The 24,892-nt window shown below is 40.1% G+C and overlaps 2 protein-coding genes and 1 long non-coding RNA gene across 4 annotated transcripts; 1 reads left to right on the top strand and 2 right to left on the bottom strand.

Annotated features, from left to right (window-relative positions):
* Nucleotides 1–3,355: 3,355 nt before the first annotated feature.
* On the bottom strand, nucleotides 3,356–11,402 carry LOC106086896 (uncharacterized). The gene is made up of 2 exons (XR_001221202.2): nucleotides 11,157–11,402; nucleotides 3,356–3,914 (listed from the first exon to the last, which is right to left on the bottom strand). It is a non-coding gene; the product is annotated as an uncharacterized LOC106086896 (long non-coding RNA).
* LOC131997158 (uncharacterized) lies at nucleotides 6,811–8,560 on the bottom strand. The gene is made up of 2 exons (XM_059367638.1): nucleotides 7,112–8,560; nucleotides 6,811–7,035 (listed from the first exon to the last, which is right to left on the bottom strand). Exons 1-2 carry the CDS (start codon nucleotides 8,484–8,486, stop codon nucleotides 6,815–6,817), a joined length of 1,596 nt encoding a protein of 531 aa, XP_059223621.1. The 5' UTR covers nucleotides 8,487–8,560; the 3' UTR covers nucleotides 6,811–6,814.
* Nucleotides 11,403–17,747: 6,345 nt separating the features above from the next.
* Nucleotides 17,748–22,157, top strand: LOC106086894 (uncharacterized). Of its 2 annotated transcripts, none has more exons than XM_013251717.2 (2): nucleotides 17,748–17,812; nucleotides 21,058–22,157. In XM_013251717.2, the coding sequence occupies exon 2, from the start codon at nucleotides 21,062–21,064 to the stop codon at nucleotides 21,962–21,964; it is 903 nt and encodes a 300-aa protein (XP_013107171.2). In that variant the 5' UTR covers nucleotides 17,748–17,812; nucleotides 21,058–21,061; the 3' UTR covers nucleotides 21,965–22,157. The 2 variants fall into 2 exon arrangements, with proteins under 2 accessions (XP_013107171.2, XP_013107172.2); XM_013251718.2 differs by lacking the exon at nucleotides 17,748–17,812 and adding an exon at nucleotides 20,312–20,875.
* The last annotated feature ends 2,735 nt before the right edge of the window (nucleotides 22,158–24,892 follow it).

The following is a 24,892-nucleotide window of genomic DNA, read 5'->3' as shown; positions in this document are numbered from 1 at the left end:
ATCGTCCGCATATGATACGATCCCTATGCCGTCTGGAGGGTGTGAAATGGAGGATAGGTAGAGGTTAAACAGTGCCGGAGGTATCACACCACCTTGGGGAACTCTCTGTTTCACTCTACGGTGCTTCGATTTCTTATCCCTAAATTCCACAAATGACTGGCGACCACACACATAATTAGTGACCCAGCGTTTCAGGCATGGCTGACCGTGTCGAATGCCTTCGATAGGTCCAGTGCAACGAAGACCGTCCTATCACATGGCCCCGGCTGTTTGAAGCCACGGCAAATGTGTGCGGTGATGGCGTGCAAAGCTGTTGTTGTGCTATGCAGTCTTCGAAATCCATGATGATGCTCGGCGAATGGAAATTCTCCTACCAGGCTCGGAAGGAGAAATGCCTCAAGCGTCTTTGCCACTGGTGAGAGAAGGGAGATTGGTCTGTACGACTCCCCCAAACTCGGGTCCTTTCCAGGCTTCAGTAGCGGCATCACTCTGCCCATTTTCCAGACATCGGGAACAATAAGAGTGTTCAAAGACAGGTTGAGGATAGTAGTAAGGTACTCAACCCCAGGTGAATCCAAATTCTTCAACATCAATGTAGAGATTCCGTCGGGACTCAAAGTCTTGGGTGATTTGGCGTCACGGGTGACATTCGTAACCTCGCCCACGGTAAGTTGTGATGGCTCCTCCTTGCCCTGTCACTCTCGGGATGCACAATAAATTGACCGTTGAACAATCTGGCGCATCTCTTCGGATCAGTCACGGTTACTTCGCCAAAAGTGACTGAGGTCCAGTCATCCCGTCTACCGGGGTTCGAGAGTTACTTAACAGTAGACCACAGCTTGCCTACACCGGTTCCTAAGTTACATTGCTCCAAGTGAGGTACTATGCCATGTTAAAACTTCTTCCCAAAGAGGTGTCGTACTGCTGCACGCCGTTCGCGCTCAACTATAACAAGTAAAAGCGTGCTAAGTTGGACCGGGCCGAATCTTATATACCCTCCACGCATTTGTCGAGCTCTTTCCACGCTATCTCCTTTTAGGCAAACAAAGGATAAAAGAAAAAAATTGCTTTGTTATTCCAACAATATCAAGTTAAGGTTCATTTCGGACCATATTGGAGACCATAGTAGAAGTCATTGTGTTAAATTTCAGAAAAATCTTGAAGGAATTGCGCACTTTAGGGGCTGAAGAAGTAAAATAGGGAGATCGGTTTATAGGGGAGCTGCATTAGGCTATATACCAATTCATGCCATATTCGACACGTATGTTAAAGGTCATGTGAGATTTTCAGCCAAATCGGATAATACTTGCGCCTTTTAGAGGCTCAAGAAGTCAAGATCCCATATCGGTTTATATGGCAGCTATATCAGGTTATGTACCGATTTGAAACTATTCTTGGCACAGTTGCTAAAAGTCATAACAAAACACCTCATGCAAAATTTCAGCCAAATCGGATTATAGTTGCGCCTTCTAGTGGCTCAAGAAGTCAAGAGCCCAGATAGGTTTATATGGCAGTTATAACATATTATGAGCCGATTTGAACCATTCTTAATACAGTTATTTTAAGTCATAACAAAACACGTCATGCAAAATTTCAGCCAAATCGGATGGGAATTGCTCCCTGTAGAGGCTCAAGAAGTCAAGACCCTAGATCGGTTTGTATGGCAGCTATATCAGGTTATGGACCGATTTGAACCATACTCGGCACAGTTGTTCAAAGTCATAATAAAACGACTCATGCAAAATTTACTCTAAATCGAATAATAGTTGCTCCCTGTAGAGGCTCAAGAAGTCAAGACCCCAGATCTGTTTATATGGCAGCTATATCAAGTTATGGACCGATTTGAACCATACTTAGCACAGTTGTTGAAAATCATAACAAAGCACCTCATGCAAAATTTCAGCCAAATCGGATAATAGTTGCGCCCTCTAGTACCTCAAGAAATCAAGACGCCAGATAGGTTTATATGGCAGTTATATAAAGTTATGGACCGATTTTAACCATACTCAGCACAGTTGTTGGAAGTCATAATAAACTACCGCATGCAAAATTTCAGCCAAATAGGATAATAGTTGCGCCTTCTAGTGGCTCAAGAAGTCAAGACCCCAGATTGGTTTATATGGCAGTTATAACTTATTATGGGCCGATTTGAACCATTCTTAATACAGTTATTTTAAGTCATAACAAAACACGTCATGCAAAATTTCAGCCAAATCGGATGGGAATTGCTCCCTGTAGAGGCTCAAGAAGTCAAGACCCTAGATCGGTTTGTATGGCAGCTATATCAGGTTATGGACCGATTTGAACCATACCCGGCACAGTTGTTGAAAGCCATAATAAAACGACTCATGCAAAATTTCAGCTAAATCGGATAATAGTTGCTCCCCGTAGAGTTATGGACCGATTTGAACCATACTTAGCACAGTTGTTGGAAGTCATAATAAACTACCGCATGCAAAATTCCAGCCAAATTGGATAATAGGGTCGCCCTCTAGTGGCTCAAGAAGTCAAGACCCCAGATCGGTTTATATGGCAGTTATATAAGGTTATGGACCGATTTGAACTATTCTTAACACAGTTGTTGGAAGTCATAAAAACTACCGCATGCAAAATTTTAGTTGAATCGGATAATAGTTGCGCCCTCTAATGGCTTAAGAAGTCAAGACCCCAGATCGATTTATATGGCAGCTATATCAGGTTATGGACCGATTTCAATCATACTCAGCACAGTTGTTTACTTTCTTTTAAAAAATCCGCAATTACTTTTTGGGCAACCCAATATATACTTTATGGGGTCTTAGACGAATATTTCGAGGAGTTACAAACAGAATGACGAAACTAGTATACGCCCATCCTATGGTGGAGGGTATAAAAAGGAGCCTCCTTATCATAGAGCTTAAAATTTAAATCGGACAGCAAAAAAAGGGGGGTAGGGAAAAACTCTCAGGGAATTGTTATTCAGAATAAGGCTGAATATCATACACATATGACTGCTCTATCCTGGCGTAGGGGAATAACACTTATGGACTATACAACTTGTCCTGAAGTCCTAGTAGATGGTTAAAAAATTCGGACCTGTAAATATATCAAAGGCACTAGGCACTCAAGCAGGGCCGGTGGCGTCCGACCTCTCATAGAGACTCTTCACCCAATATCACTGATTGTCCGCGATTGCAATTGCAGCTACTCCGTATACGAAGCATCCCACTATCCGCAAGATGTGGACGCGCCACATAAAGCGGAGCACAGAGTTCCAACCCGTGTGGTGCTCCAATAAAGGCCAACAGTGTGTTGTAATCTTTGAAGTGTATTATATAGTAATTTAGGTTTTTTTTTCAGATTATCAAAAGGTTGATTTAATTAAAATTTGGTATATTTGAGTGATTTGCTTACAAGTCACTAGGATGGTGTTACAAAAATACATAATTATTTAGGAAGTCATTAAAACGCCTCAGGAATTAAAACTTGGTGACAACTCCAAACTCATTTCTTTGCGGTGGTTGTGCGCTAATTATTGTGCTGCTGGCATTTTACTATTCACAAGATTTGTGGCATGCCATTTCATCTTCAAAGCAGGCAATTATTACAGAGGCAAACTTGAATTGGGTAGAGCTTTTTTAAAAAAAAGAAGCCTAAATCTAATTTAGTTTTTATTATAATAGTTTAAGTGGACACAAAACTAAAAATTCATAAAATAATTGAAAAAAAAAAAACAAAAAAAAAATGAAACATTTTTATTGCTTATTTGAATTTCTATCTATATTATTTCACGACATTTTGGACATCTATCAACACGATGGATCCGTAGTCCTGAAATGCATTTATCGTGGAAACGGTGAAGACATTTTAAGTACGCGGTATTTTGAGGCCTGTCATTTAGGGACTCACAGCAAATTGCACAAATATCATCATCACTAGAAAAAAAAAACACAAAAATATGAATTAATCTTATATATAGAAAAATCAATTTGTGTGTGTTTGTTTGTTTGTGGTTTTGTTTGTTTGTGGGTTCGTTTGTTTATTCCGTATAGACTCAAAAACGGCTGAACCGATTACCTTGAAATTTTCACAGATTGTGTAGGTTGGTCTAGAAGGAAACATAGACTATATAATTTTTTGATATCGTGAGGAGGGGCGGGCGGACCCTCCACGGACTTACCCCAAAAGTACTACCCAAAAATTAAAGCGGAGCGATCGGTACAATATGGTACTCAAATGAAAGGTATTCAAGAGTAGAGTACGAATTTCATAATAAAAGTTGGGACCAAGTACCTGGGGGGGGCGCCCCAGCCCCAGCCCCAAAACCCCTTAAAATAGGTTTATTTGACGATCTTGACAATATGGAACTCAAATGAAAGGTATTCGGGAGAAGATTACGAATATGGTCAGGAAGAAGTAATATGCTTTATAATTTGTTGATATCGGAAGGGGGCGGACCCTATCCGTTACCACCCCAAAAATAGCCCTCAAACTCACAAGTGGACCGATAAAGACAATATGGATATCAAATGAAAGGTATTGAAGAGTAGAATACGAATATGGTATTAAATCCAAGTACCCAGGAAGTCGCCCTAACCCCAAAATGTCTAAAAACAGAAAAATTGGTCGTCCATATCAATATGGGGCTTAAATGAACGGCATTCGGGAGTAGATTACGAATCTGGCATACAAATTCAGATCGAAGTATAGGGGGACACCCCACCCCCTAAAAACTTCCCAAATGGGCATATGAGACTCGGTGACTATATGAAACTCGGTTTGTTTGTTTGTTCCGTAGAATCAAAAAAAAAAAAAAAAAAGGAAACATAGGTTATATAATTGTTAGATATCGGATGGTGGCTGTCCCTCCCCCTTACCCAAAAACGCCACCCAAATCCAAAAGATAACTGATGGGCACAATATGGGTATCAAATGAAAGTTATTGGAGAGTAGACTACGAAAATGGTATAAAAATTTGAGTCCAAGTATTCAGCGGGCCGTCCGAACCCAAAAACTCCTCTAAAAAGAAATATTCGACGTTCCTATCAATATAGGACTCAAATGAAAAGTATCCGGCAGTAGATTACAAATATGGCATACAAAAATAAGTTCCAAGTAATGGGAGGTCGCCTCACCCCCAAATACTCCCAAATGGGTATATCAGCCGACCATGGCTATATAGCATTCAAATGAAAGATATTTGGTAGTAGATTAAAAATATGACATTGAAATTTGCGTTCAAGTCAAGGTGACTCTTTTCCTCCTAAAAATATAAAAATACATCGAATAGATTAATTGGCCCATTATGGCAATATGAGACTTAAATGACAGGTATTTGAGAGTAGAAAACGAATCCAATTTTAGGGGTATGCCCAAAATCACCCCTTAAACTGAGCTTCATTTCCGACTACAGCAATATGGAGCTCAAATCAACGGTATTTGGGAGTAAAGAACGAATTTGATATCTATTTTCAGTTGCGGATGGCCTCCCTAGCCCCAAAACTCCCTCCAAACGGTTCATACTTACCCACCATGACAAAATGGGGTTCAAAGTAAATGGATTTGGGGGTGGACATGAATTTGATATCCATATTTGAGTCGAAATGTCTCCCCTAAAAAGCAGTTCTCATTACCCTAATTTCACAAATACCAGAACTCGGAAATCGTTGATGCGATTAATTCGAAAAAAAACATGGTGTCTATTGTTGGTGACGGGTGCCGCGGAGACAGCCACAAATGGATATATAGACCACTCACGACAATATAGAGCCATGTGTTTGGGGAGCCGTCCCACCCTAAAATACCTCCCTGTTATATAAAAGGTGGAAATTTATTGATTTATTTCCTGGATTTGGTTATTCTGTTGAATAACCAAATCCAGGAGCTCTGCGACTAAGGTGGGTGCGTCCAGAGGGATCTGGGTCTGAGACGAGTGGGCCTGACTAAGCAGTTAAAGGGGTGAGGTGTGTCATGAGGTTTCGGATCACAATCGGGACACGGCTCCGCCATGCTGGCATCAATCCTTGCTCTGTAAGAGTTGAGACGGCTGCATCTGGTAGACCGTTATGAAGCCAGAACTATTGTGGCTTGCCGGGAGAGGTGAATTTCTTCAGGTGCAATGGGGGACGGTCGTTCTCCAAGTAACAAATTCTCCCCATAGCTATTCACTGCATCTGCTACCGTGTCTGCATGAATGTCGTCTAGACCCGCTTGATGTCGAGGTATTGCTTAGGCAGCATGTAGTTATGTCTTCGCACGGGTAGGATCTTTGTCTGCTGACGGAGGTGTACCATGTGAGAACTGAGGAGAAAGCACGTTGTCGTCTCAATGATTTGCCAATTCTGGTGATCCTCTTGATGGCAGCTCAGGAGGGTTATTTCTTCGCACGGGTAGGAGCTTTGTCTGCTGACGGAGTTGCACAATGTGAGAACTGAGCAGACAGCACGTCGCACATTGGTTCAAGTTCATTGAACGAGCGGCTAAAAATAGAAGAAGTTGTCGAAGGACAATGAAACTTGGCACATAGGCATTTTTTGTTTGAATCAAGAAAAAATGGAAAAATCAAAATGATCCGCCCACTTTTACGCCCACCTCCCATACAAAGTAAAAATTAAATTTTGACCTACGGCATTGTTTTTTGGCACATAGCATTTTTAAACACTCAGAATCATTTGTGTGAAATTTGAAAAATATCCGCCCACTTTTAATTTTTAATGCATCAATTCAATTTTCACAAAAAGTAATTATTATAATTGTAGAATGGGCTCCTGAAAATATATACCTGATCCGCCCACTTTTACGGCCACCTCCCATAGAAAAAACATGAATAAATAAATTAAGCATAGTCTTTTAATAATTTTTTAACATCATTATCGTACTCCAATTTTTTGATTTGCAGCTTTGAGCGAAATCTATTTATAAATGGGTCTGAAGACAATAAAAGGTTATGCATTACATCTTCATTAGTGGCTACACGTCCAATTCTTCGCGAATGATGTAATCTATAGGCTCTATAATCTTTATTCCTCGCTTCCTGAGCTTCTTCGGACAGCATACCTGATACAAACAATCAATTAAAATGTAAAAAATGAAAATTAAATCATTGAATAAGGGCCTTTAAATAGAGACATACCTATTGGCAGAATAGCTTCTGCTATAATTTTGCTACCATGCACCAGAATCTTATGCACAGTTACAGGCATGTAGTACCAGCCATAGAGATCAACAAACAACTTGGCAGTATCCATGCAATATATATGAAATTTGCTAGTGTCGACTGCTGCATTACAATTTATTGCGGCCAAAATAATTTTAAATCTATGTATTAACTCTTCTTTTATTCCAATTACGTCTGCAGTTTTGGCTGGATTTTCGAAAAACCTTCTTGCCGTATTGCCATCGTTTGTTGTGCCCATACCTTGCTTCACCGCGTCCACATTTATGCCCAGTGTCAACTTTAATCTCTTCCCAATTTCAGCTTTATTTGCCGCCATTTCAATTTTTGTGTAACTATCTGTTCTCCATTTTTTGAAACTTAGACGGTAAGAAATGTGCAGAATGCACTCCATAAATTTGATTCTCGCATGCAAGGGAGAAATACCAAACGCAACTGCTTCTTCCGAACATTTCCTCAAAATCACCGCATCTAAATTATTCATTTCTGTGGGCTTTGCTCCACATATGAAGCAAACCGCCATAGATGAACTTCCAGAAATCGTAGTAGCTACTTTCCCATCAATCATTGTTAATTTCAGTGTGTGAGAAATATTGAAGTTTCTGCTATGCAATTCAACGACAGTATTTCTTAAATTTTTTATTTCGTCATTAACACGACTGACCTCTGAATTTATAACTTCAGCTGTTTCTTGTATAAATTCAAATTTTAACGGTCGGCAAAATCTAGTTGATGATGGCTCTGTATTTCTCCAGCACATTGTTGACATATTATTACGCTCTGTGAGGGTCAATGGAACAAGTGACGTTAAGAACATATATTTATCGGAGTCATTTGGATCTGTGAATTTTTGATGGTATTCACTGTGTCCCGAACTTCCGTCACAGCCCCATTTTGAGAACATTTGCAGTTCGTTGGGGAGTTCTGTCACCTCATTCTCGGTTTTTGTCATCAAAATCCTGGTTACTGTATGATCTAATAACTGTTGTAGAGAAACTTTGCTACAACTTTCTTGCACCTGAACATTTGCAGGATAGCATTTTTTTTTTGCTTCCAGTACCTGATGGTAGGATGGGTAAATGTCGAATCCAATTTCTCTAGCTGAACTGCGCAAAACCTCATATTGATGCTTTGACAACGAAGCATCAAGTATCAGCCCAAGTGCCTTCTCCGGGGTGAACGCCTTAATGGATTTGTCTAAACACTCACTTTTTTTTGCGGCAGACGATATCAACACCATTGAGGTGTTTTCACAAAAATCTTGTACCTTTGTCCTCTTTGTTCGCGGTTGGCAATCCTCGAAGGCTTTTGCTGGACGTCCACGTTTAACCATATTTGAACAGCTTGGTGCTTCATTGTTTGCGGTATATTTGCACACTTTGTAGACATTTTTCAGCCAATTTTCATTAAGATGAACGAAAATCAAGCATGAACGAAAATTCACGTTTTCTTACTTTATCACTTTATAGTTTTTACTGTTTCTTTTGGAAAGGAGCAGGTATGAGCAGCTGAATTTTTTTTTAGCTTTTAGCTGAGACTTCAAGCTGTAATTTGACGTCTTTCGTTAAACAGCGCTCCACAGCGCTAAAAACATGCAGTCCACTGAAGTTGATGAACATTGAAATTTTGATGTTGTTTATATTTTGTTCTACGAAATTTTTTATGTGGCACTTTTTCCAACTTTTTTTAATGCAAATCTCATCTATGACAATTGCCATTTACGAAAATATACAACAAAGTCAAATGATAAGTTTACTGTGATTGTACCAAAAGATTGAATATACAGTAAATTTGCATGCCATTTTAAACAAGCGAACATATATGAACTTGGAGCGTGTCTGTCCAAAGAAATACTAAATATATCAGCCTAATATTACGGAATCATAATATTCAACTATCTGACAACAAAATACCAAAAAATTATCCAAATCGGCGAACATGAAAAAAATGAATTTCGGCCACTCTTGAACCAATGTGCGTCGCCGTCTCAATGATTTGCCAATTCTGGTGATCCTCTTGATGGCAGCTCAGCAGATACCGTTTATAGAGAAGCTCACTCTTTAATTTTAAGGATCTTGGCCTCCTCGTGTTGGTATTGTTGTCGTAGCCACATTCGTCGTATCGAACATCATAGGCAATCAATATTTAAACAAGAACCGTTACCACCCGACCTCTTACTGAGACTTCTACGTGAAAGCGAAATGTGACTACAACTACAACAGCAACAACAACGAAGAACACCACACAGATTGGAGCTCAAAGTTTATGCCTGTGTGATGCTCCTCGTGTAGATGGTCGATGATTGTCATCTATAGGTAGCCCTCATGTTTCTGCACTGTGTACAGCTGAGTCCTGCGTTCCACTTCCACCGCGTTGTATAATTTAATACTCGTCGGTTGGTTGTTGTTTCAGCCACATTTGTATTTGGAGTTAACGATCCTCGTTGTTGTTGTTGTAGCAGTTTATTGTGTTCTATCTTTCGTCTGCTTGATTCTGTTGAGTGTCAAGACCCAGGAACTCTGCGACTAAGATGGGGTGCGTCCACAGGGATCTGGGTCTGAGACGAGTGGGCCTGACTAAGCAGTTAAACGGGTGAGGTGTGTCATGTGGTTCCAGATCACAATCGGGACACGGCTCCTCCATGTTGGCATCAATCCTTGCTCTGTAAGAGTTGAGACGGCTGCATCTGGCAGACCGTTATGAAGCCATAACTATTGTGGCTTGCCGGGAGAGGTGAATTTCTTCAGGTACAATGGGGGACGGTCGTTCTCCAAGGACTACATTCACCCGGTAGCCAATTACCGCGTCTGCTATCGTGTCTGCATGATTGTTGTTCAGACCCGCTTTATATGCCGCTTGATCTATAGGTTCTCTCTTGTAGCGCTGAACCTCACGTTCTAGATCGTGTAGATCTACCTTAAGGCTTTTAGGCGGTGGATATCTATCCACAATATGATGATTTGGATGGTCTCTGCGATAACCCAAAGCCCAAAGGTATTGCTTAGACAGCATGTTGTTATGTCTTCGCACTGGTAGGATCTTTGTCTCCTGATGGAGGTGGTCCACATGAGAACTGAGAAGACAGCCCGTCGCAATTCGGAGGGCGGCATTCTGCCAGATTTGTTAAATTATTCCACTGCGTGTCACAAAGTTGACGAGACCACACTGGCGCAGCATAACTTACTACTACAGTTACTTGAGGACCTTGTTCCTATTTTAGACTTAATCGCAAATTGCTGTGGCATGTGGTGACAGAAGCAAGATCGGTGAGTAGGTGATTGGAATTAGCGTGGATAAGATATTACAACTAGAAGAGCAGTCGACGAAGATCGCAAATGGTCTAGCACAGGGCAGTGCGATGAGTTCAATACGTTAATTCAACGATGTAGTTAATGACATCGGTCGGCTGTCGAGAAACGTACAGGAAGGACAATAAGAATTTCTTTAGAGGTGCCGCGGGCGGAAAGTCTCAGGCAAGCAATGAAATTATCATGAGGTGTTACAAGGAGAAGATGGCGTACCTGAAGGAGAATAACTTTGAATAACGGATAGAACCATCTTGGAGTTTCACAGGATATGCTTTTTTCCATATAAATTCGAACACTACCAAGTCATACTATACGGTAAAATCTTATCCTCCATGTCAGCCAAAATGTTAGCCTTGATAAAATAGGTGGAGTATGCAAGTCGTAAAGACATACTGAAAGTGGCTATCCTTACGGATAGTTTCACTTCATTGCATCGTTTGGACTGAAAGAGGCACGGGCAAAACTGCAATCCGCGCACAAATCCGAAGCACAGTTTTACGGATTTCCAGGAGAAAATTGACAAAAACTCTAAAAACAGAGGAGACACATATGGACACCGTAGCGTTGACACTTGGCTTAATATAACTTTGCACAGTGTACTCTTCAACGAAATTCACTTTATATAACAAACCCACTTTTATATAGGCCCAATTCTAAACAGAATAATTGTACATTATTATTTTGAAAATACTCACTCTGTATAATCATGTCTTCTATTACGTGGTTTGTTTTCTTGAGCTATAGGCTTGGTCAAAAGGAAAGCTAACGCGCTAATTGCCATACCAACTCCCACACCAAAAAACCATTGCCAAATAGCCATTTTTGAACCAAAATGTTATAAATATCAATCAAAAGAAAATCGGGATTCCTCAAAATAAAACGCCAGAAACAAATACAAATCTCAAAACAACCTAACACGAAAAGTGGAACGTCAGCGTAGACGTCTGTCAAAATCAAATACATAGAAATGTACAATATGTTAATGGATGGTTCACAAGGCTTATTTAAAACGGTGGCCATAGGCAAACAACTGTTAACAGCCGGCCAGGTTTGACGGTATTAAGATGACATATTTTTGTTTGCATTCTCTTTGTTGTTATCTTCTTTCTCGCATACTCTCTGGCGGATTAATATCTGCACACTCTTTCCGTCAATCAAAGATTGTGCCGTTGGCAGCAGTGCCTCGCACTCAAACTCAAGTGTCGTCTCAGGCATCCGATCGGAAATCACTTCGGAGGTGTCGCACTCCTTTTTATAGCCGAGTCCGAACGGAGTGCGACACCTCTTTGTGTAGTAGTTTTTACATGGCTGCGATTGCAATTATTACAGTTCCTTACAAATGAAGCCAGTATTAGAAGGGGAAAACCAGCAGTGAAAATATTTTCAAATGGCCTTACCAGTATTCGAACCCAGGCATTCAGCGCCATTGGCGGACATGCTAACCTCTGCGCTACAAAAAGTGCTAGTGAGGAGATGATACCGGAACTTTTTGATAAAAGAAAAGTTAACTTTCAAATCTAAAACTAACTTTTAGCTTTTATTACATCAGTTTAAACGAAGGCAAAACTAGTATTTCATATAAATAATAATAAAAAGTAGAAAAAATTGTTGCTTATTTAAATATCTATTAACACATTTGACGACATTTTGGACAAATCCAATTCTCACGAGTGTTGCTACGCCTCAGTCTTTCAATGCATATATCGTGGAAACGGTGATAGCAATTTAAATAACTAGTATCTTGAGGCCTATCGTTTAGGGAGTCATAACAAATTGCACAAATATCATCATCACTAGAAAAAGAAAACAAAATATATAGCTTAGTAAAAAGTCGTTAAGTTTGGCTGGACCGAACTTTGGATATCCACCACCTCGGATAAATATGTAAACCACCTTTCGTCAAAATCCGGTGAAAAATGCCTACCTTTTGCCCCATAGCAGCTATATCGAAATATGTTCCGATTTGGACCAAATACTTATAAGTACATGTCATTCTTCACCTGTGTATTACAAAATATTGATCTTTTAAGTAGCTATATTAAAAAATAAACCGATCTGAACGATATACGACACGGATGACGAAAAGCCTAACATAAGTCACTGTGTCAAATTTCAGTGCAATCGGATTATAAATGTGCCTTTTATGGGGCCAAGACTTTACATCGCGATATCGGTCTATATGGCAGCTATATCCAAATCTGGGCCGCTTTGGGCCAAGTTTCAGAAAAATGTCAAAGAGCCTAACACAACTCACTGTCCCAAATTTTGGCGAAATCGGACAATAAATGCGCCTTTTATGGGTTCAAAACCCTAAAGCGAGAGATCGGTCTATATGAAATTGAAGAAGAATGTCGAAGGGCCTAACACAACTCTCTGTCCCAAATTTCGACCACATCGGACAATAAATGCGTTTTTATAGGCCCAAAACCTTAAATCGAGAGATCTGTCTATATGGCAGCTATATCCTAATCGGGACCGATCTGGGCCAAATTGAAGAAGGGCCAAACACAACTCACTTTTCCAAATTTTGGCAAAATCAGACAATTAATGCGCCTTTAATGGGCCTAAGACCCTACATCGATATAGTTCGATATAGCCAATCTTCAAACTTAACCTGCTAATGGACAAAAAAAAGAATCTGTGCAAAATTTCAGCTCAATATCTCCATTTTTAAAGACTGTAGCGTGATTTCAAAAGACAGACGGACTGACATGGCTGGATCGTCTTAGCTCCACAGATGTTTAATAGTTTATAAATATATAACAAAACTACTTTTTTGAACGCATTCTAAGCAGAATAATTGTACATAATTATTTTGAAAATTCTTACTCTATAAAGGTCGGGGAATACTCTTGCTCAGATAGTTGTAATAGATAAGCTCCAGTCAGAGCCATAATTGCGACCACTCCAGTTGTTCCCAAAATTATCAAATCCTTAGAATTTGGCATACTATCAAAACGACCTAATAATTAGTACTATGTTCACTTTTCGCAAACTTTTTTCGTGATTACTTTGTTTAGATATTAGATTTAGAATCAAAAACTTGATGATTTCATTCAACATAAAAAAATGTTATCATATTTATGTTATCATAGGAATCCCAAAGTTGACTTTCGATTAGTCGAATTTTTGTGTAAAAAAGTCGAAGTCGACTTTCAATGACTAAAAAGTCGAATAATCGAATTTGAAGTCGAAAAGAGAGCTGAACAGAAAAAAAGCGGCACAGAGAGAAGTTTGGCTCTGCAAATGTCGCTGCTAGGTAAGAACTGTTTCCAATTTTACGATTCATTGCTCTTTGGTTTACTCTTGTTGCCAAAGTTTATACATATCCAAGCCAAATTTTAGGATAACGTCATTATAAGTGTAAGATTGTGGAATGTACATACCCAGCGCCAACTTTATGTCACTAACATGACGCCAGCGATCCCTGCTGGCTATATTTGGCCCCCATCAGGGAGAGAGAGATAACCAGCTGACACCAACCTGGCATTATGGCTGCCCCATATGTTCTGTTGGTGCCGGCTGGAAGACCTACTTCATGATGGAAGTCAACCAAAGACAAGCTGGCTAGAGCCCTCAAAATGGAGCGTTCCTTTTTGGTTTGGACTCGGCAGCGAAAAGGAGGTGGAACACAACACAACGGAGAAAAAGGAAAAAAACGAACGTCAAAGGTTGAAAATTGTTTTATTAGATTAGTGTGGTTAGATGTACATAAAGAAAGAGGCTTAAGATTAATTGAGTGTACATTTTAAAGAAACGGTGAAGAATCATAAACAATTACAAAGCTTTAAGTGTTAAAGCAATTATTTGAAAAAAAAATAAAGAAATAAACAAATTGAAAAACTGAAAAAAATGAAAAGTTGTTAAAAATCTGAAACAAAAGAAAAGTTATACAAAAGTAAAAAAACTTGAAAATAATAAGGAAGAACTGAAAATTGTTAATGACCTGTGAAGACAACCAAAAACTGAAATCACACAAAAAACCAAACGCCCAAACTTAAGCTTCTCCACCTCCGCTGCCCATCGTGGGAACATCCGACTACTGGGTGACATCATAGGCATTGACTAGCCGACAGTGCATAAATACATACATTTACGGGACACATACGAGAGTCCTACGGACGGACAGTACTTGTAGACGGATTGCTTTCCTACAAATAAAAGATAATTTATTAATAAAGCGGCTAGGCAGGCAAACACCATATACTTACCTTAAGTTTTTTTGTAAACGACGCAAGAGCAAATAGGCGTCGTCCTCAGCTGTTAGGGTGAGCTAAACCTAGGGCCAGGGAAGTAGCAGTTCTAGCTTTTGGGGCGAAAAAGAGCCCCTACTGCATGTGATGTTCGCTTTGCGAACATAAAATAGAAAAAAAAAAATACTTTTACAACTCAGACGGAATACACATACTTACCACAACTAAACGGACGGACAGATAAAAGGGAAGGCGTTTACACCGATCAGCCACTCCAGCACTGACGCCGGCGAAAAAACCCGTTGTCAAAAGGGAGAAAAATACTCCAGGAAAACCGTCTAGACCAGCATAGAAAGAAGAGAAAGTTCATTAATATTATTTTCTTTGAAGTTTTTATAATGAATTAAAATTTAGAATTATTAGAATTTTAAATTGCTGTTTTCACGATCATTCCTGTTTTGCTAGTTTTTTTTTATCTTCTTCTACTTGTCATTGGAATTTAGCTATGTATTTTGCATTATCCTAATAAATACTCACCACTTTTATAACGTTGAAATGAAATTCATCTTCGGCTAGTTCTCATTCCACAATGGAGGAGTAGTTGTTAAGCTAAGAAAGGGGTAGTGCACCATGCTGTAGAGGGGGATGAGCGGAACGATACTGGGGTATCCAAAACGGTTGGACATCGGATACCTTGGTTGGGGTGGGCCGTCCAGAGCACTGAAGGTGCCCACTGAAGAGCGGGTCAAGGCGGTAAGGGCGAACAGGAATAATTTCAATGTAGCTGCCTTAATGAGTGTGTGACCCTGTTTTGCCGTTCCATCCAGAGCTGGTTTATATTTTATTTTTTTGTCAGCTGTCTCTGGACATGGTGTGTTGGCAATAACCGCGCCGCAGACTGAGCCACAGCCGGTGCTTTAAACGCCAACAGCCAGCGCCCGCCAGCACATTGTGTCCACCTTCTCCGACGAGACAGTCCGGACCCTCTGGGGTCCACGACAAGATTCTTCTTAATAGTTTAGTGTTTATGGAATGCTCAAAGATGGGCTTTATAGGACTATATCTTTTAATTGTCCACGCAAAGACTGGACTCCAGATTAGAAATCTTCAGTTCCTAAAAGGCGTATTTAATCACCGATTTTGCTTAAGTTTGGAAAAATTTGCTATAATATATACTAGGCGTCATATGAACCACGTACTGTTGACGACGATAGAAAAGTTAAGCCCATCAAAATACGTTTGCAATGGCTATGTCATGTTACCGGAATGGATGAAGAAGCTCCAGCAAAGAAGTCTTTTGAAGGCGATCATAGATCGGCAGGCTTGGGTATCTATTCTACGTTCGGCTAGAGGAATAAATTTTCTCTCATGGCCCACCAACGTGCAGTAATATACTTATCTCAGTCCATATTTTGATGTGCCTACCATATTGATCGATCTACAGATTAAACATTTTAAGACTATAAAATGCGAATATACCGAATATGGTCCATATCGGTCCAACTTTAGGTGTTGGACCTATATTAACGTACCCCCAAAGGGTGAACAGGTAAACTGAGACGGCAGTCCTTGCCGATGAAGATTCCATATTAAGATGTCAGATTTTTGTTTGCATTCTCTTTGTTGTTAAAATTGATTCGGCCCATTTCGTGAGCATTTAATTACATTTCCAATTAAAATTGTGCGAAATTTATCCTGATGCAGCGACATGTCGCTACTATTTTACTCATAGAACTCAGTACCGCTTGTACGGAATGTGTTCGCATTATCTTCACCACCATTTTTTGTAATGAGTTTTGACAGTTGTTCGTGTCAAAAGTCCAAGTGAATATATTGGGTTGCCCAAAAAGTAATTGCGGATTTTTCATATAGTCGGCGTTGACAAATTTTTTCACAGCTTGTGACTCTGTAATTGCATTCTTTCTTCTGTCAGTTATCAGCTGTTACTTTTAGCTTGCTTTAGAAAAAAAGTGTAAAAAAAGTATATTTGATTAAAGTTCATTCTAAGTTTTATTAAAAATGCATTTACTTTCTTTTAAAAAATCCGCAATTACTTTTTGGGCAACCCAATATTTATGTACTATATACATGGCGAGACTATTGAAGGTGGTCTCATTTGTACAACAACTACAAATCATATCATGACATAATTAACAATTCGTGTACCGTAAACAGCTGAGTAATTTTTTTTTCTCGCGAAAAGCACTATCTTTCAACGAGCTTTGGTTGTGTGTGTGTATTATAGTTAAGAACCAGAACATACCCAAACAATAATACCCAAAAACGAACTAATAACAGAAGTAAGAAGGAAGATGCCTTATAGTTCCTACCGTTGAACCATCCAGATCGCTTTAAAAAGCCCAATAACTTGCGAATGTGCACATCCGCTAAATCAGTCTCTTCTTCCTCGATGTCCCTACACCTTTTGCAAAAGTCGTTGCTGGCAACCTTCAGTCTGTCAGCATGTTTTCTGATTAGACAGTGACCTATCATGAAGGACACAATGACTGAGACGTCTGTTCTAGCCAATGACGGCAAAGCAATAGACCTCTTCAAGTCTAAAATTATTTTTACAAAACATATTTTAACTTTGTTGTTAGCTTCTTTTTGTTAATTTAATTGCGTTTTTATTAGTTTTGTTAAAAGCCGGCCAGTTTTGAGGAGGATTAAGGGGACAGATTTTTTGCATTCTCTGTTTCGTTATCTTCTTTCTCGCATATTCTCTGCTCATGTACTCGCAGGTATATACACACGTACACAAATTTCTTTGTGTGTGTTGGCAAAACATGGCGGATTGCACCATATGATTTGTGGTTGTGTTACAAATGAGACCATCTTTAATTGTTTCACCATGAAAAAAAATTGTGCTCTTGTCAAGGCGATTTTAAAAAGGTGGTCTGACGCGAACAACTGTTACCAGCCTGCCAGGTTTGACAACTGAATTTTTGGTTTGTTGTACAAATGAGACAAGCTTTAGAATAATTCAGCTACTACAAAAAATTTGTACTGGAAAAGTACGCGAACAGACCTTGGCGGGAAAAAATTTTACTCAGCTGCTTGCTGTACTCTACCTGGGTTAATATGTCTTGGCCGGTTGTTTGTGAATGGTGTAACAGCTGATGTAGTTGTGTTGTAGAAAATTCTGGTTTGTTAGAAAGGTGGGTTGTATTTAATAATAAAATTGAATTAAAGTAAGTTGGGTAAACCAAACAGAAATATATCAAATAAAGCAAATAGAAATTCAAAATAAAATCCGCTTTGGTTTGAGTGTCAGTGCTTTCCTTAAGTACTGGCAATAAGAATCAACATTCCGTTTCTTGTGGTACTATGGCCACAAAGGATCCAAATTGTTCTCAAAAGAAAGTTTGTTTAATGATTGCCGTAATTGTATTGTCGGTGACCAGGAAGGAACCTATGATTTGCGGTGGACGAAGTTACAAATGCTATTCGCAGCGAGAAGGCATTGGGCCCAGACTGAATATTTAAACTAATGTCGATAAACTTGAATGTATGGCCAGAGTAGTCTCGCCCCCGAAGTCTGGAAAGTACAGATCTCCATGGAACACTCTTTCTCTGACCATCGCTACATTAGCGCCGAATCCGATAATCTTCCGTAATAAGTTGAAAACCAACTGGACAAAATTCGGAAGGCTACTCAGAAGAAGACTTGGGCAAGATAATTAAGATTGTCCAAGCATAGAAGAGATTGACGAAAATGTTCGAGGATAGTTGTCCTCTTCGGGAAAGGAAATCAACCCAAGAAAACCCCCGGATGACCGGGGAGATTCACAATATTGGGAAAGAGGTCCGCAGACTTTTTAACAGAGCACGTCCTAAAAAAGCGGAAGTTTATTGGGATGTGTATTACACACTGCTCAAGGAATACAATAAGATAACCAGAGCGGCAAAACATACCTCCTGGAAGCTTTTCTGCGAACAGGCCGATAGCGTTAATGACGCCGCCAAGATAAAAAAGTTTCTCTCAAAAACCCATTTCCAAACTGAAACTTTAGCAGACGATATGGAAGTGAGAGCGGAGACAACGGAGGACATGTTGAGTCATTTGATGAAAACCCATTTTCCACGGGATACGACGGGACTCACGGAGACACCGGAATCTTGGAATAATGACGTTGATCGAAGGTTTATAAAAAGGGAATTTATGGCGAAGGAATCCTTGAGGAGCTTCAAATCATTTAAATCACCCGGACCAGATGGTATATCCGGCGTTACTACAGAAAGAGGCAGACTAACTGGCGCCTAGTCTGGCCAAAATTTTCACAGCGTGTCTAGGACTTTCATATACTCCGAAAGCCTGGCAGGAGGCAAGGGTGGTGTTTATACCTAAGCCCGGCAAGGCAAGTTATGCGACACCAAACGCCTACAGACCCATAAGCCTTACGTCCTTTCTACTCAAAACCATGGTACATATTGTGGACACCATGATAAAGAGTATGACATCCAGTGAACTGCTCAAATACAAACAGCATGCCTATGTCAAGGGAAGGTCGGTGGAGACTGCCTTTGCACGAGGTTGTGCATAAAATAGAAGAATCCTTCGATGCCAAAACGTACACACTGGCGGTATGCATTGACATCGAGGAGGCTTTAACAATGTGCGGAGCGACACACTGACCCAATCCTTAGACCAGTACCGGGTGGACCCGGTCCTTAGAGATATACTAAGGAACAGGTGGATAAATGGTGTGTCCCATGGCATAAATATAAGGGAGAAAGTGGCACAGGGCTCGCCACAGGAGGGGCATTTTATCGCCACTCCGATGGGTGTGGCGATTACGGATCCTGACTGAGGAGGGATTTGAACCCGTCTGCTACGCAGACGATGTTATACTACCTCTAAGAGCTAAGGATCCGAACGAGCTATGCAAAAGGGCCGAAAGGGTCTTGCATATCACAATGTTAGCCCAAAGAAGAGTGAAATATGCCTGTTCACGAGGAAGACGAAGGTGGGTGAATTTAACGCACCACGTTTCCTCAATGAGACGATTTCGATATCTGACAAGATCAAATACTTAGGTGTGATCTTGGACAGGAAACTGAATTGGAGGTGTCACATTCAGGAGCGTACTGAGAGCGCTCACAGATGGTGGGAACTCTGTAGATGGGCCGTAGGCTCGAAATGGGTCCTGAATCCTAGGATAGTTCACTGGCTCTACAGGAGCGTGAATACTTACTTACGCCTCAGTAGTTTTGTAGACTGCTATGGTGAAAAAGTGCAACGTAAGGACCATACAACAGGTTCAGAGAACATGTTGTCTTATCATAGGCGAAGTGATGAGGACCACGCCCACTAGGGCACTGGAGACCATTCTACAATAGGGGAATGGATTGAGGATGGGAGCAGCTCATACCATCGCGTTGTAATCGAGAGGTTCCGATCAGATACCTGAGATGACACTTGAGATCGAGTGCGTGACACTGCTGCCATCGCCACAGTCTTGGATTGACGGAACCCTAGTATTGCCATCTGGAAGATCATGTTACACCGATAGATCAAAGCTACAGGACAGAGTGGGCCTGGGGGTTTACATTGAGAACCCAGGGACTGAGATCTGTTTTAGACTGCCTGACCATAATACGGTCCTGCTGGCGGAGATCCAGGCGATCACGGAATGAGTGAAGTGGTGTGGTGCGAACGCGAGGACGTCGAGTGTGAACATCTTAACGGGCAGTAAAATTGCCATAAGTGCAATAACAACCAGGACGGTAAGGTTACGATCAGTCTTGCAGTGTAAGAGGGAGATTAACGTCCACTCTGAGGAGTGCCGGGCCATTACGGAGTAAGGGGGAATGAAAGGGCAGACGATTTGGCAGTGAAGCCCAGAGGACTGCCGTTAATAAACTTGGTTAACCCGAAGCCTTTCGGGTCGGCGCAGACCGAGTTAAGAGAGTGGGCGACGAATGCGCATGCAACATTGTGGAACAGCGAAACGGTTTGTAGGACGGCGAAAAACCTATGGGGGGATGCGGATTGAGAGCGGATGAGACTATTACTGAAAGGAAGCAAGAAATAGGCCAGTTTAACTATTGGTATCATAACGGGACACATAGGACTACGAGCTCATTTATGCAAATTGATGCGGCAAGTAATAGCATGTGTAGGGGATGCGGCGAGATGATGAGACCTTGAACCATTTTCTATGTTACTGCCGCTTTCGAACCCACTAAGGGACGTGGCATGGAAAACAATTATGGATTTTGTAAGTAGCACGAAATTCCTAGCTTACAATTTTCTTTTTTCGAGGTTACTTTTTTAGTATATAGAGTGCACAACAAGCCGATTACTGGCTTAGGTGTATGTCCATAGTGGCATGGGATTAATATCCGCACCCTCCTTTCAACCTAACCTATATGACAGAAGTATTTCATTCTTTTTTTTCAGAACAATGGATGCATCATCAAAACACTTAAAGGAGCTACTTAAATTTGCCATTCGTCACCAAACTGACGATAAGTATGTTGCTGACGGTACTCCGCCACAATTGGATGAGGAAAGAAAACAGTTTTTGGAAAGTGTCTTAAAATCTATGGCTGTCGACGTTACAGGAGAGTTAATAAAAGCCTTGCACATCCTTGACGATCCTGCAACGACGACAGAAGACAAAATCGAAGCACTCGACGTAATTCGGGACTATATTGATAATATCGATTTCGCCAATAATTTTGTTAAGATTGGTGGAACCAGAGTCCTTATAGATTGCCTCAAGGATGACAATGATATGCTGAAAATAAACGCAATTAATGTTCTTGCCGAATTATCACAAAATAATCCGTTTTGTCAACAACATTTTCTGGATGTCAATGTAATGGAACTATTGGTTGCGTACTTAAAAGACTCCAATGACCAAGTTGTGGCCAGTACGTTGTACGCTCTATCATCCATAATGCAGAACTATGAACCAGCTACCTCGGAATTTGCTAAAGGCGAGGGCATGCCAAATGTTCTGCACTGTTTGGGGAATAAATGCTCTCGCGTATTTGTAAAGGCGTGTTTCCTAATCTCCTCCATATCATCACAATTTCCTTTGATTCGCGATCAATTTGTGTGTTGTAATGCTTTCCAAAATCTCTCCAAAAATCTAGAAAGTATGGGTGATTTCGATGTGAAATCCGAAGCATTACTTCTGGCAATGTCAACGTTAACCGAAAGCCAGTTTTTCAAATGCAATGCCAACGATAAAAAAGAAATCTTGGACACATTAAACAGCAGCTTGAAAAATTTTAAAGGACTGCCCCAATGTGAAGAGATGGAAATGTACACCCAAAAAATAATCGATAAACTGCAATAGGCGCCATCTAGACAATTGCAAAACCAAAATTGGTAGAGAGAAATAAATCGTAAAAACAAAATATTTTTGTATTGTAATTGAAATCCGCATTTTAATGCACATTCTAGCTAACGTGTATGTTGTTTTGTACTTTTGATAGCAACGCCGTTGTTAAACAAAAAAGAAGATCTGAATCTTCCAAAAACCCACATTATTATTCCTGTTTCAAATTGGCTATAACAGTAGGCTGGGCTACCTTAGCTACAAACGCGACACGTTTTAATCAGAGTTTGTACAGACAACCTAAATTAAAGTTTTCCTATGGAATAACTTATTCAGCCAGGCTGAATTAAAGTTTTCCTATGGAATAACTTATTCAGCCAGGCTGAATTAAAGTTTTCCTATGGAATAACTTATTCAGCCAGGCTGAATTAAAGTTTTCCTATGGAATAACTTATTCAGCCAGGCTGAATTAAAGTTTTCCTATGGAATAACTTATTCAGCCAGGCTGAATTAAAGTTTTCCTATGGAATAACTTATTCAGCCAGGCTGAATTAAAGTTTTCCTATGGAATAACTTATTCAGCCAGGCTGAATTAAAGTTTTCCTATGGAATAACTTATTCAGCCAGGCTGAATTAAAGTTTTCCTATGGAATAACTTATTCAGCCAGGCTGAATTAAAGTTTTCCTATGGAATAACTTATTCAGCCAGGCTGAATTAAAGTTTTCCTATGGAATAACTTATTCAGCCAGGCTGAATTAAAGTTTTCCTATGGAATAACTTATTCAGCCAGGCTGAATTAAAGTTTTCCTATGGAATAACTTATTCAGCCAGGCTGAATTAAAGTTTTCCTATGGAATAACTTATTCAGCCAGGCTGAATTAAAGTTTTCCTATGGAATAACTTATTCAGCCAGGCTGAATTAAAGTTTTCCTATGGAATAACTTATTCAGCCAGGCTGAATTAAAGTTTTCCTATGGAATAACTTATTCAGCCAGGCTGAATTAAAGTTTTCCTATGGAATAACTTATTCAGCCAGGCTGAATTAAAGTTTTCCTATGGAATAACTTATTCAGCCAGGCTGAATTAAAGTTTTCCTATGGAATAACTTATTCAGCCAGGCTGAATTAAAGTAAGAAGGATAGGGGGAAGGGGCGGTGCCGCAAAACCGTGGCCTCACATTTGGATATTCGTATTCTACTTCCAAATACCTTTTGTTGAGCCACATATTGCGATGGTTAGTAAATAATTGCTGTTTGTGAGGTATTTTGGGAAAGGGGTAGACCGCCAGAAAATTGGTCCCGAAAGTGGGTATCAATTTCGTGCTCTACCCCCAATACCTTTCATTTGAGCCCCACATTGACATGGTCGGTAAACATGCCCAATTCAGGGGTGTTTTAGGGAGTGGCGTGGTCCCCCAAACACTTAGCCCTGAAAATATATAAGCTTCGGCTCTATTCTCATATATCTATATATCATTTATTTGAACCCCATATTGCCATTGGCCTCGAAATAAGATATCCAATTCGTTTTCTAATCTGAAATCTGATCTGAAACGCCTTATTGCAAAAGTCAGCAAATATGTCCGGTTTGGGGTATGGGCAATAAAAACTATCAATATCGAGCTCCACTGTCTTGAAGGCCCAAATTGTCTTGGTGCCCAAATACGTCCTATTTGGGGAGTTTTTATAGTGCTGGGATGTCCCCTGCACAGTTGGTCCCGAATATTGATATCAGATTCGCGGTCTACTCCCAAATCTTTTCATTTGAGCCCCTATTTCCATAGTAGACAAACATGACCGGTTTGGGGGATGTGGTGGCCACTCAGTGACTTGGCTTTGAAAGTATGTATCTCAGATTCGTGTCCTACTCTAAAATACCTCTTATTTGAGCCCCATATTGCAATGGTCAGCAAATACTTCCTATTTGGGTGGTATTATGGGGTGGGGTGGCCCCATAGACACTTTGTCACCAAGACCTTTCATTTAGGCCCCATATTGCTATGGTCGTAAATGTGTCCTCTTTAAGGAAATACGTCCTGCTTGGGGGGTGCTGGTACGACCTTTTAGATGTTTGCCCAATGCGGATATCATATTGGTGCTCTACTCCCAAATTTTGCGTAAATCGCCCCACCCATCTCCGAGATCTGGCGTTTTTGAAAATAGGGTAAGTGGAGGGTTCGCCCACTAAAGTTTGGATGATAGATCTACTTTATTCTTTTGGTTTTGGTGGTGGATTGGAGTAGCCAAACCCTTTGCGCCGAAAGTGGATATCAGATTCATACTTTCCCAAAAACCATATTTGAGATATTTATGGATATAGCCGGTATATATATGTGGTTCAGGGAAGGTTTATTAGATGAGTCTTCCCTAAAACACTCGTTGAAAAAATTTGTCAACGCCGACTATATTACTACTATATTACCGACAATTACTTTTTGGGCAACCCAATATCTGCAAAGGTTCATAAATGGTGTTTTGTTTCACCGAACTTAACGTAATGAGGTTCATAATATTGGGTTGCCCAAAAAGTAATTGCGGATTTTTTTAAAGAAAGTAAATGCATTATTAATAAAACTTAGAATGAACTTTAATCAAATATACTTTTTTTACACTTTTTTTCTAAAGCAAGCTAAAAGTAACAGCTGATAACTGACAGAAGAAAGAATGCAATTACAGAGTCACTAGCCGTTGAAAAAATTTGTCAACGCCGACTATATGAAAAATCCGCAATTACTTTTTGGGCAACCCAATATGTATATTCGACAATACCATGGCAGCTGGTTGGTTGTACATACCAGATTGACCCAATGGAGTCCTTCATCGACAAGAGCTGGTGGGTGCCCAAAGTTCGGCTCGGACGAATTTAATGGGAATTTAAGTTTTTTGAAGTCAAATATATATATACACACATTTGTTTGAATGGTCGTTATTCTTTATTGATAAATT

The sequence above is a fragment of the Stomoxys calcitrans genome, chromosome 4 (genome assembly GCF_963082655.1).
Source record: "Stomoxys calcitrans chromosome 4, idStoCalc2.1, whole genome shotgun sequence".
NCBI classification, from domain to species: domain Eukaryota; kingdom Metazoa; phylum Arthropoda; class Insecta; order Diptera; family Muscidae; genus Stomoxys; species Stomoxys calcitrans.
Note: the sequence above shows the minus strand (reverse complement) of the source record. Positions and strands in the feature narration are given on the sequence as shown.

Excerpts from the sequence above, each read along its gene's own strand:
- LOC131997158 (XM_059367638.1), bottom strand. The coding sequence starts at position 8,486 with ATGGTTAAACGTGGACGTCCAGCAAAAGCCTTCGAGGATTGCCAACCG. Across the intron at positions 7,036-7,111 it reads AGAAGCTATTCTGCCAATAG|GTATGCTGTCCGAAGAAGCT; the intron begins GTATGTCTCTAT and ends TGTTTGTATCAG.
- LOC106086894 (XM_013251717.2), top strand. The coding sequence starts at position 21,062 with ATGGATGCATCATCAAAACACTTAAAGGAGCTACTTAAATTTGCCATT.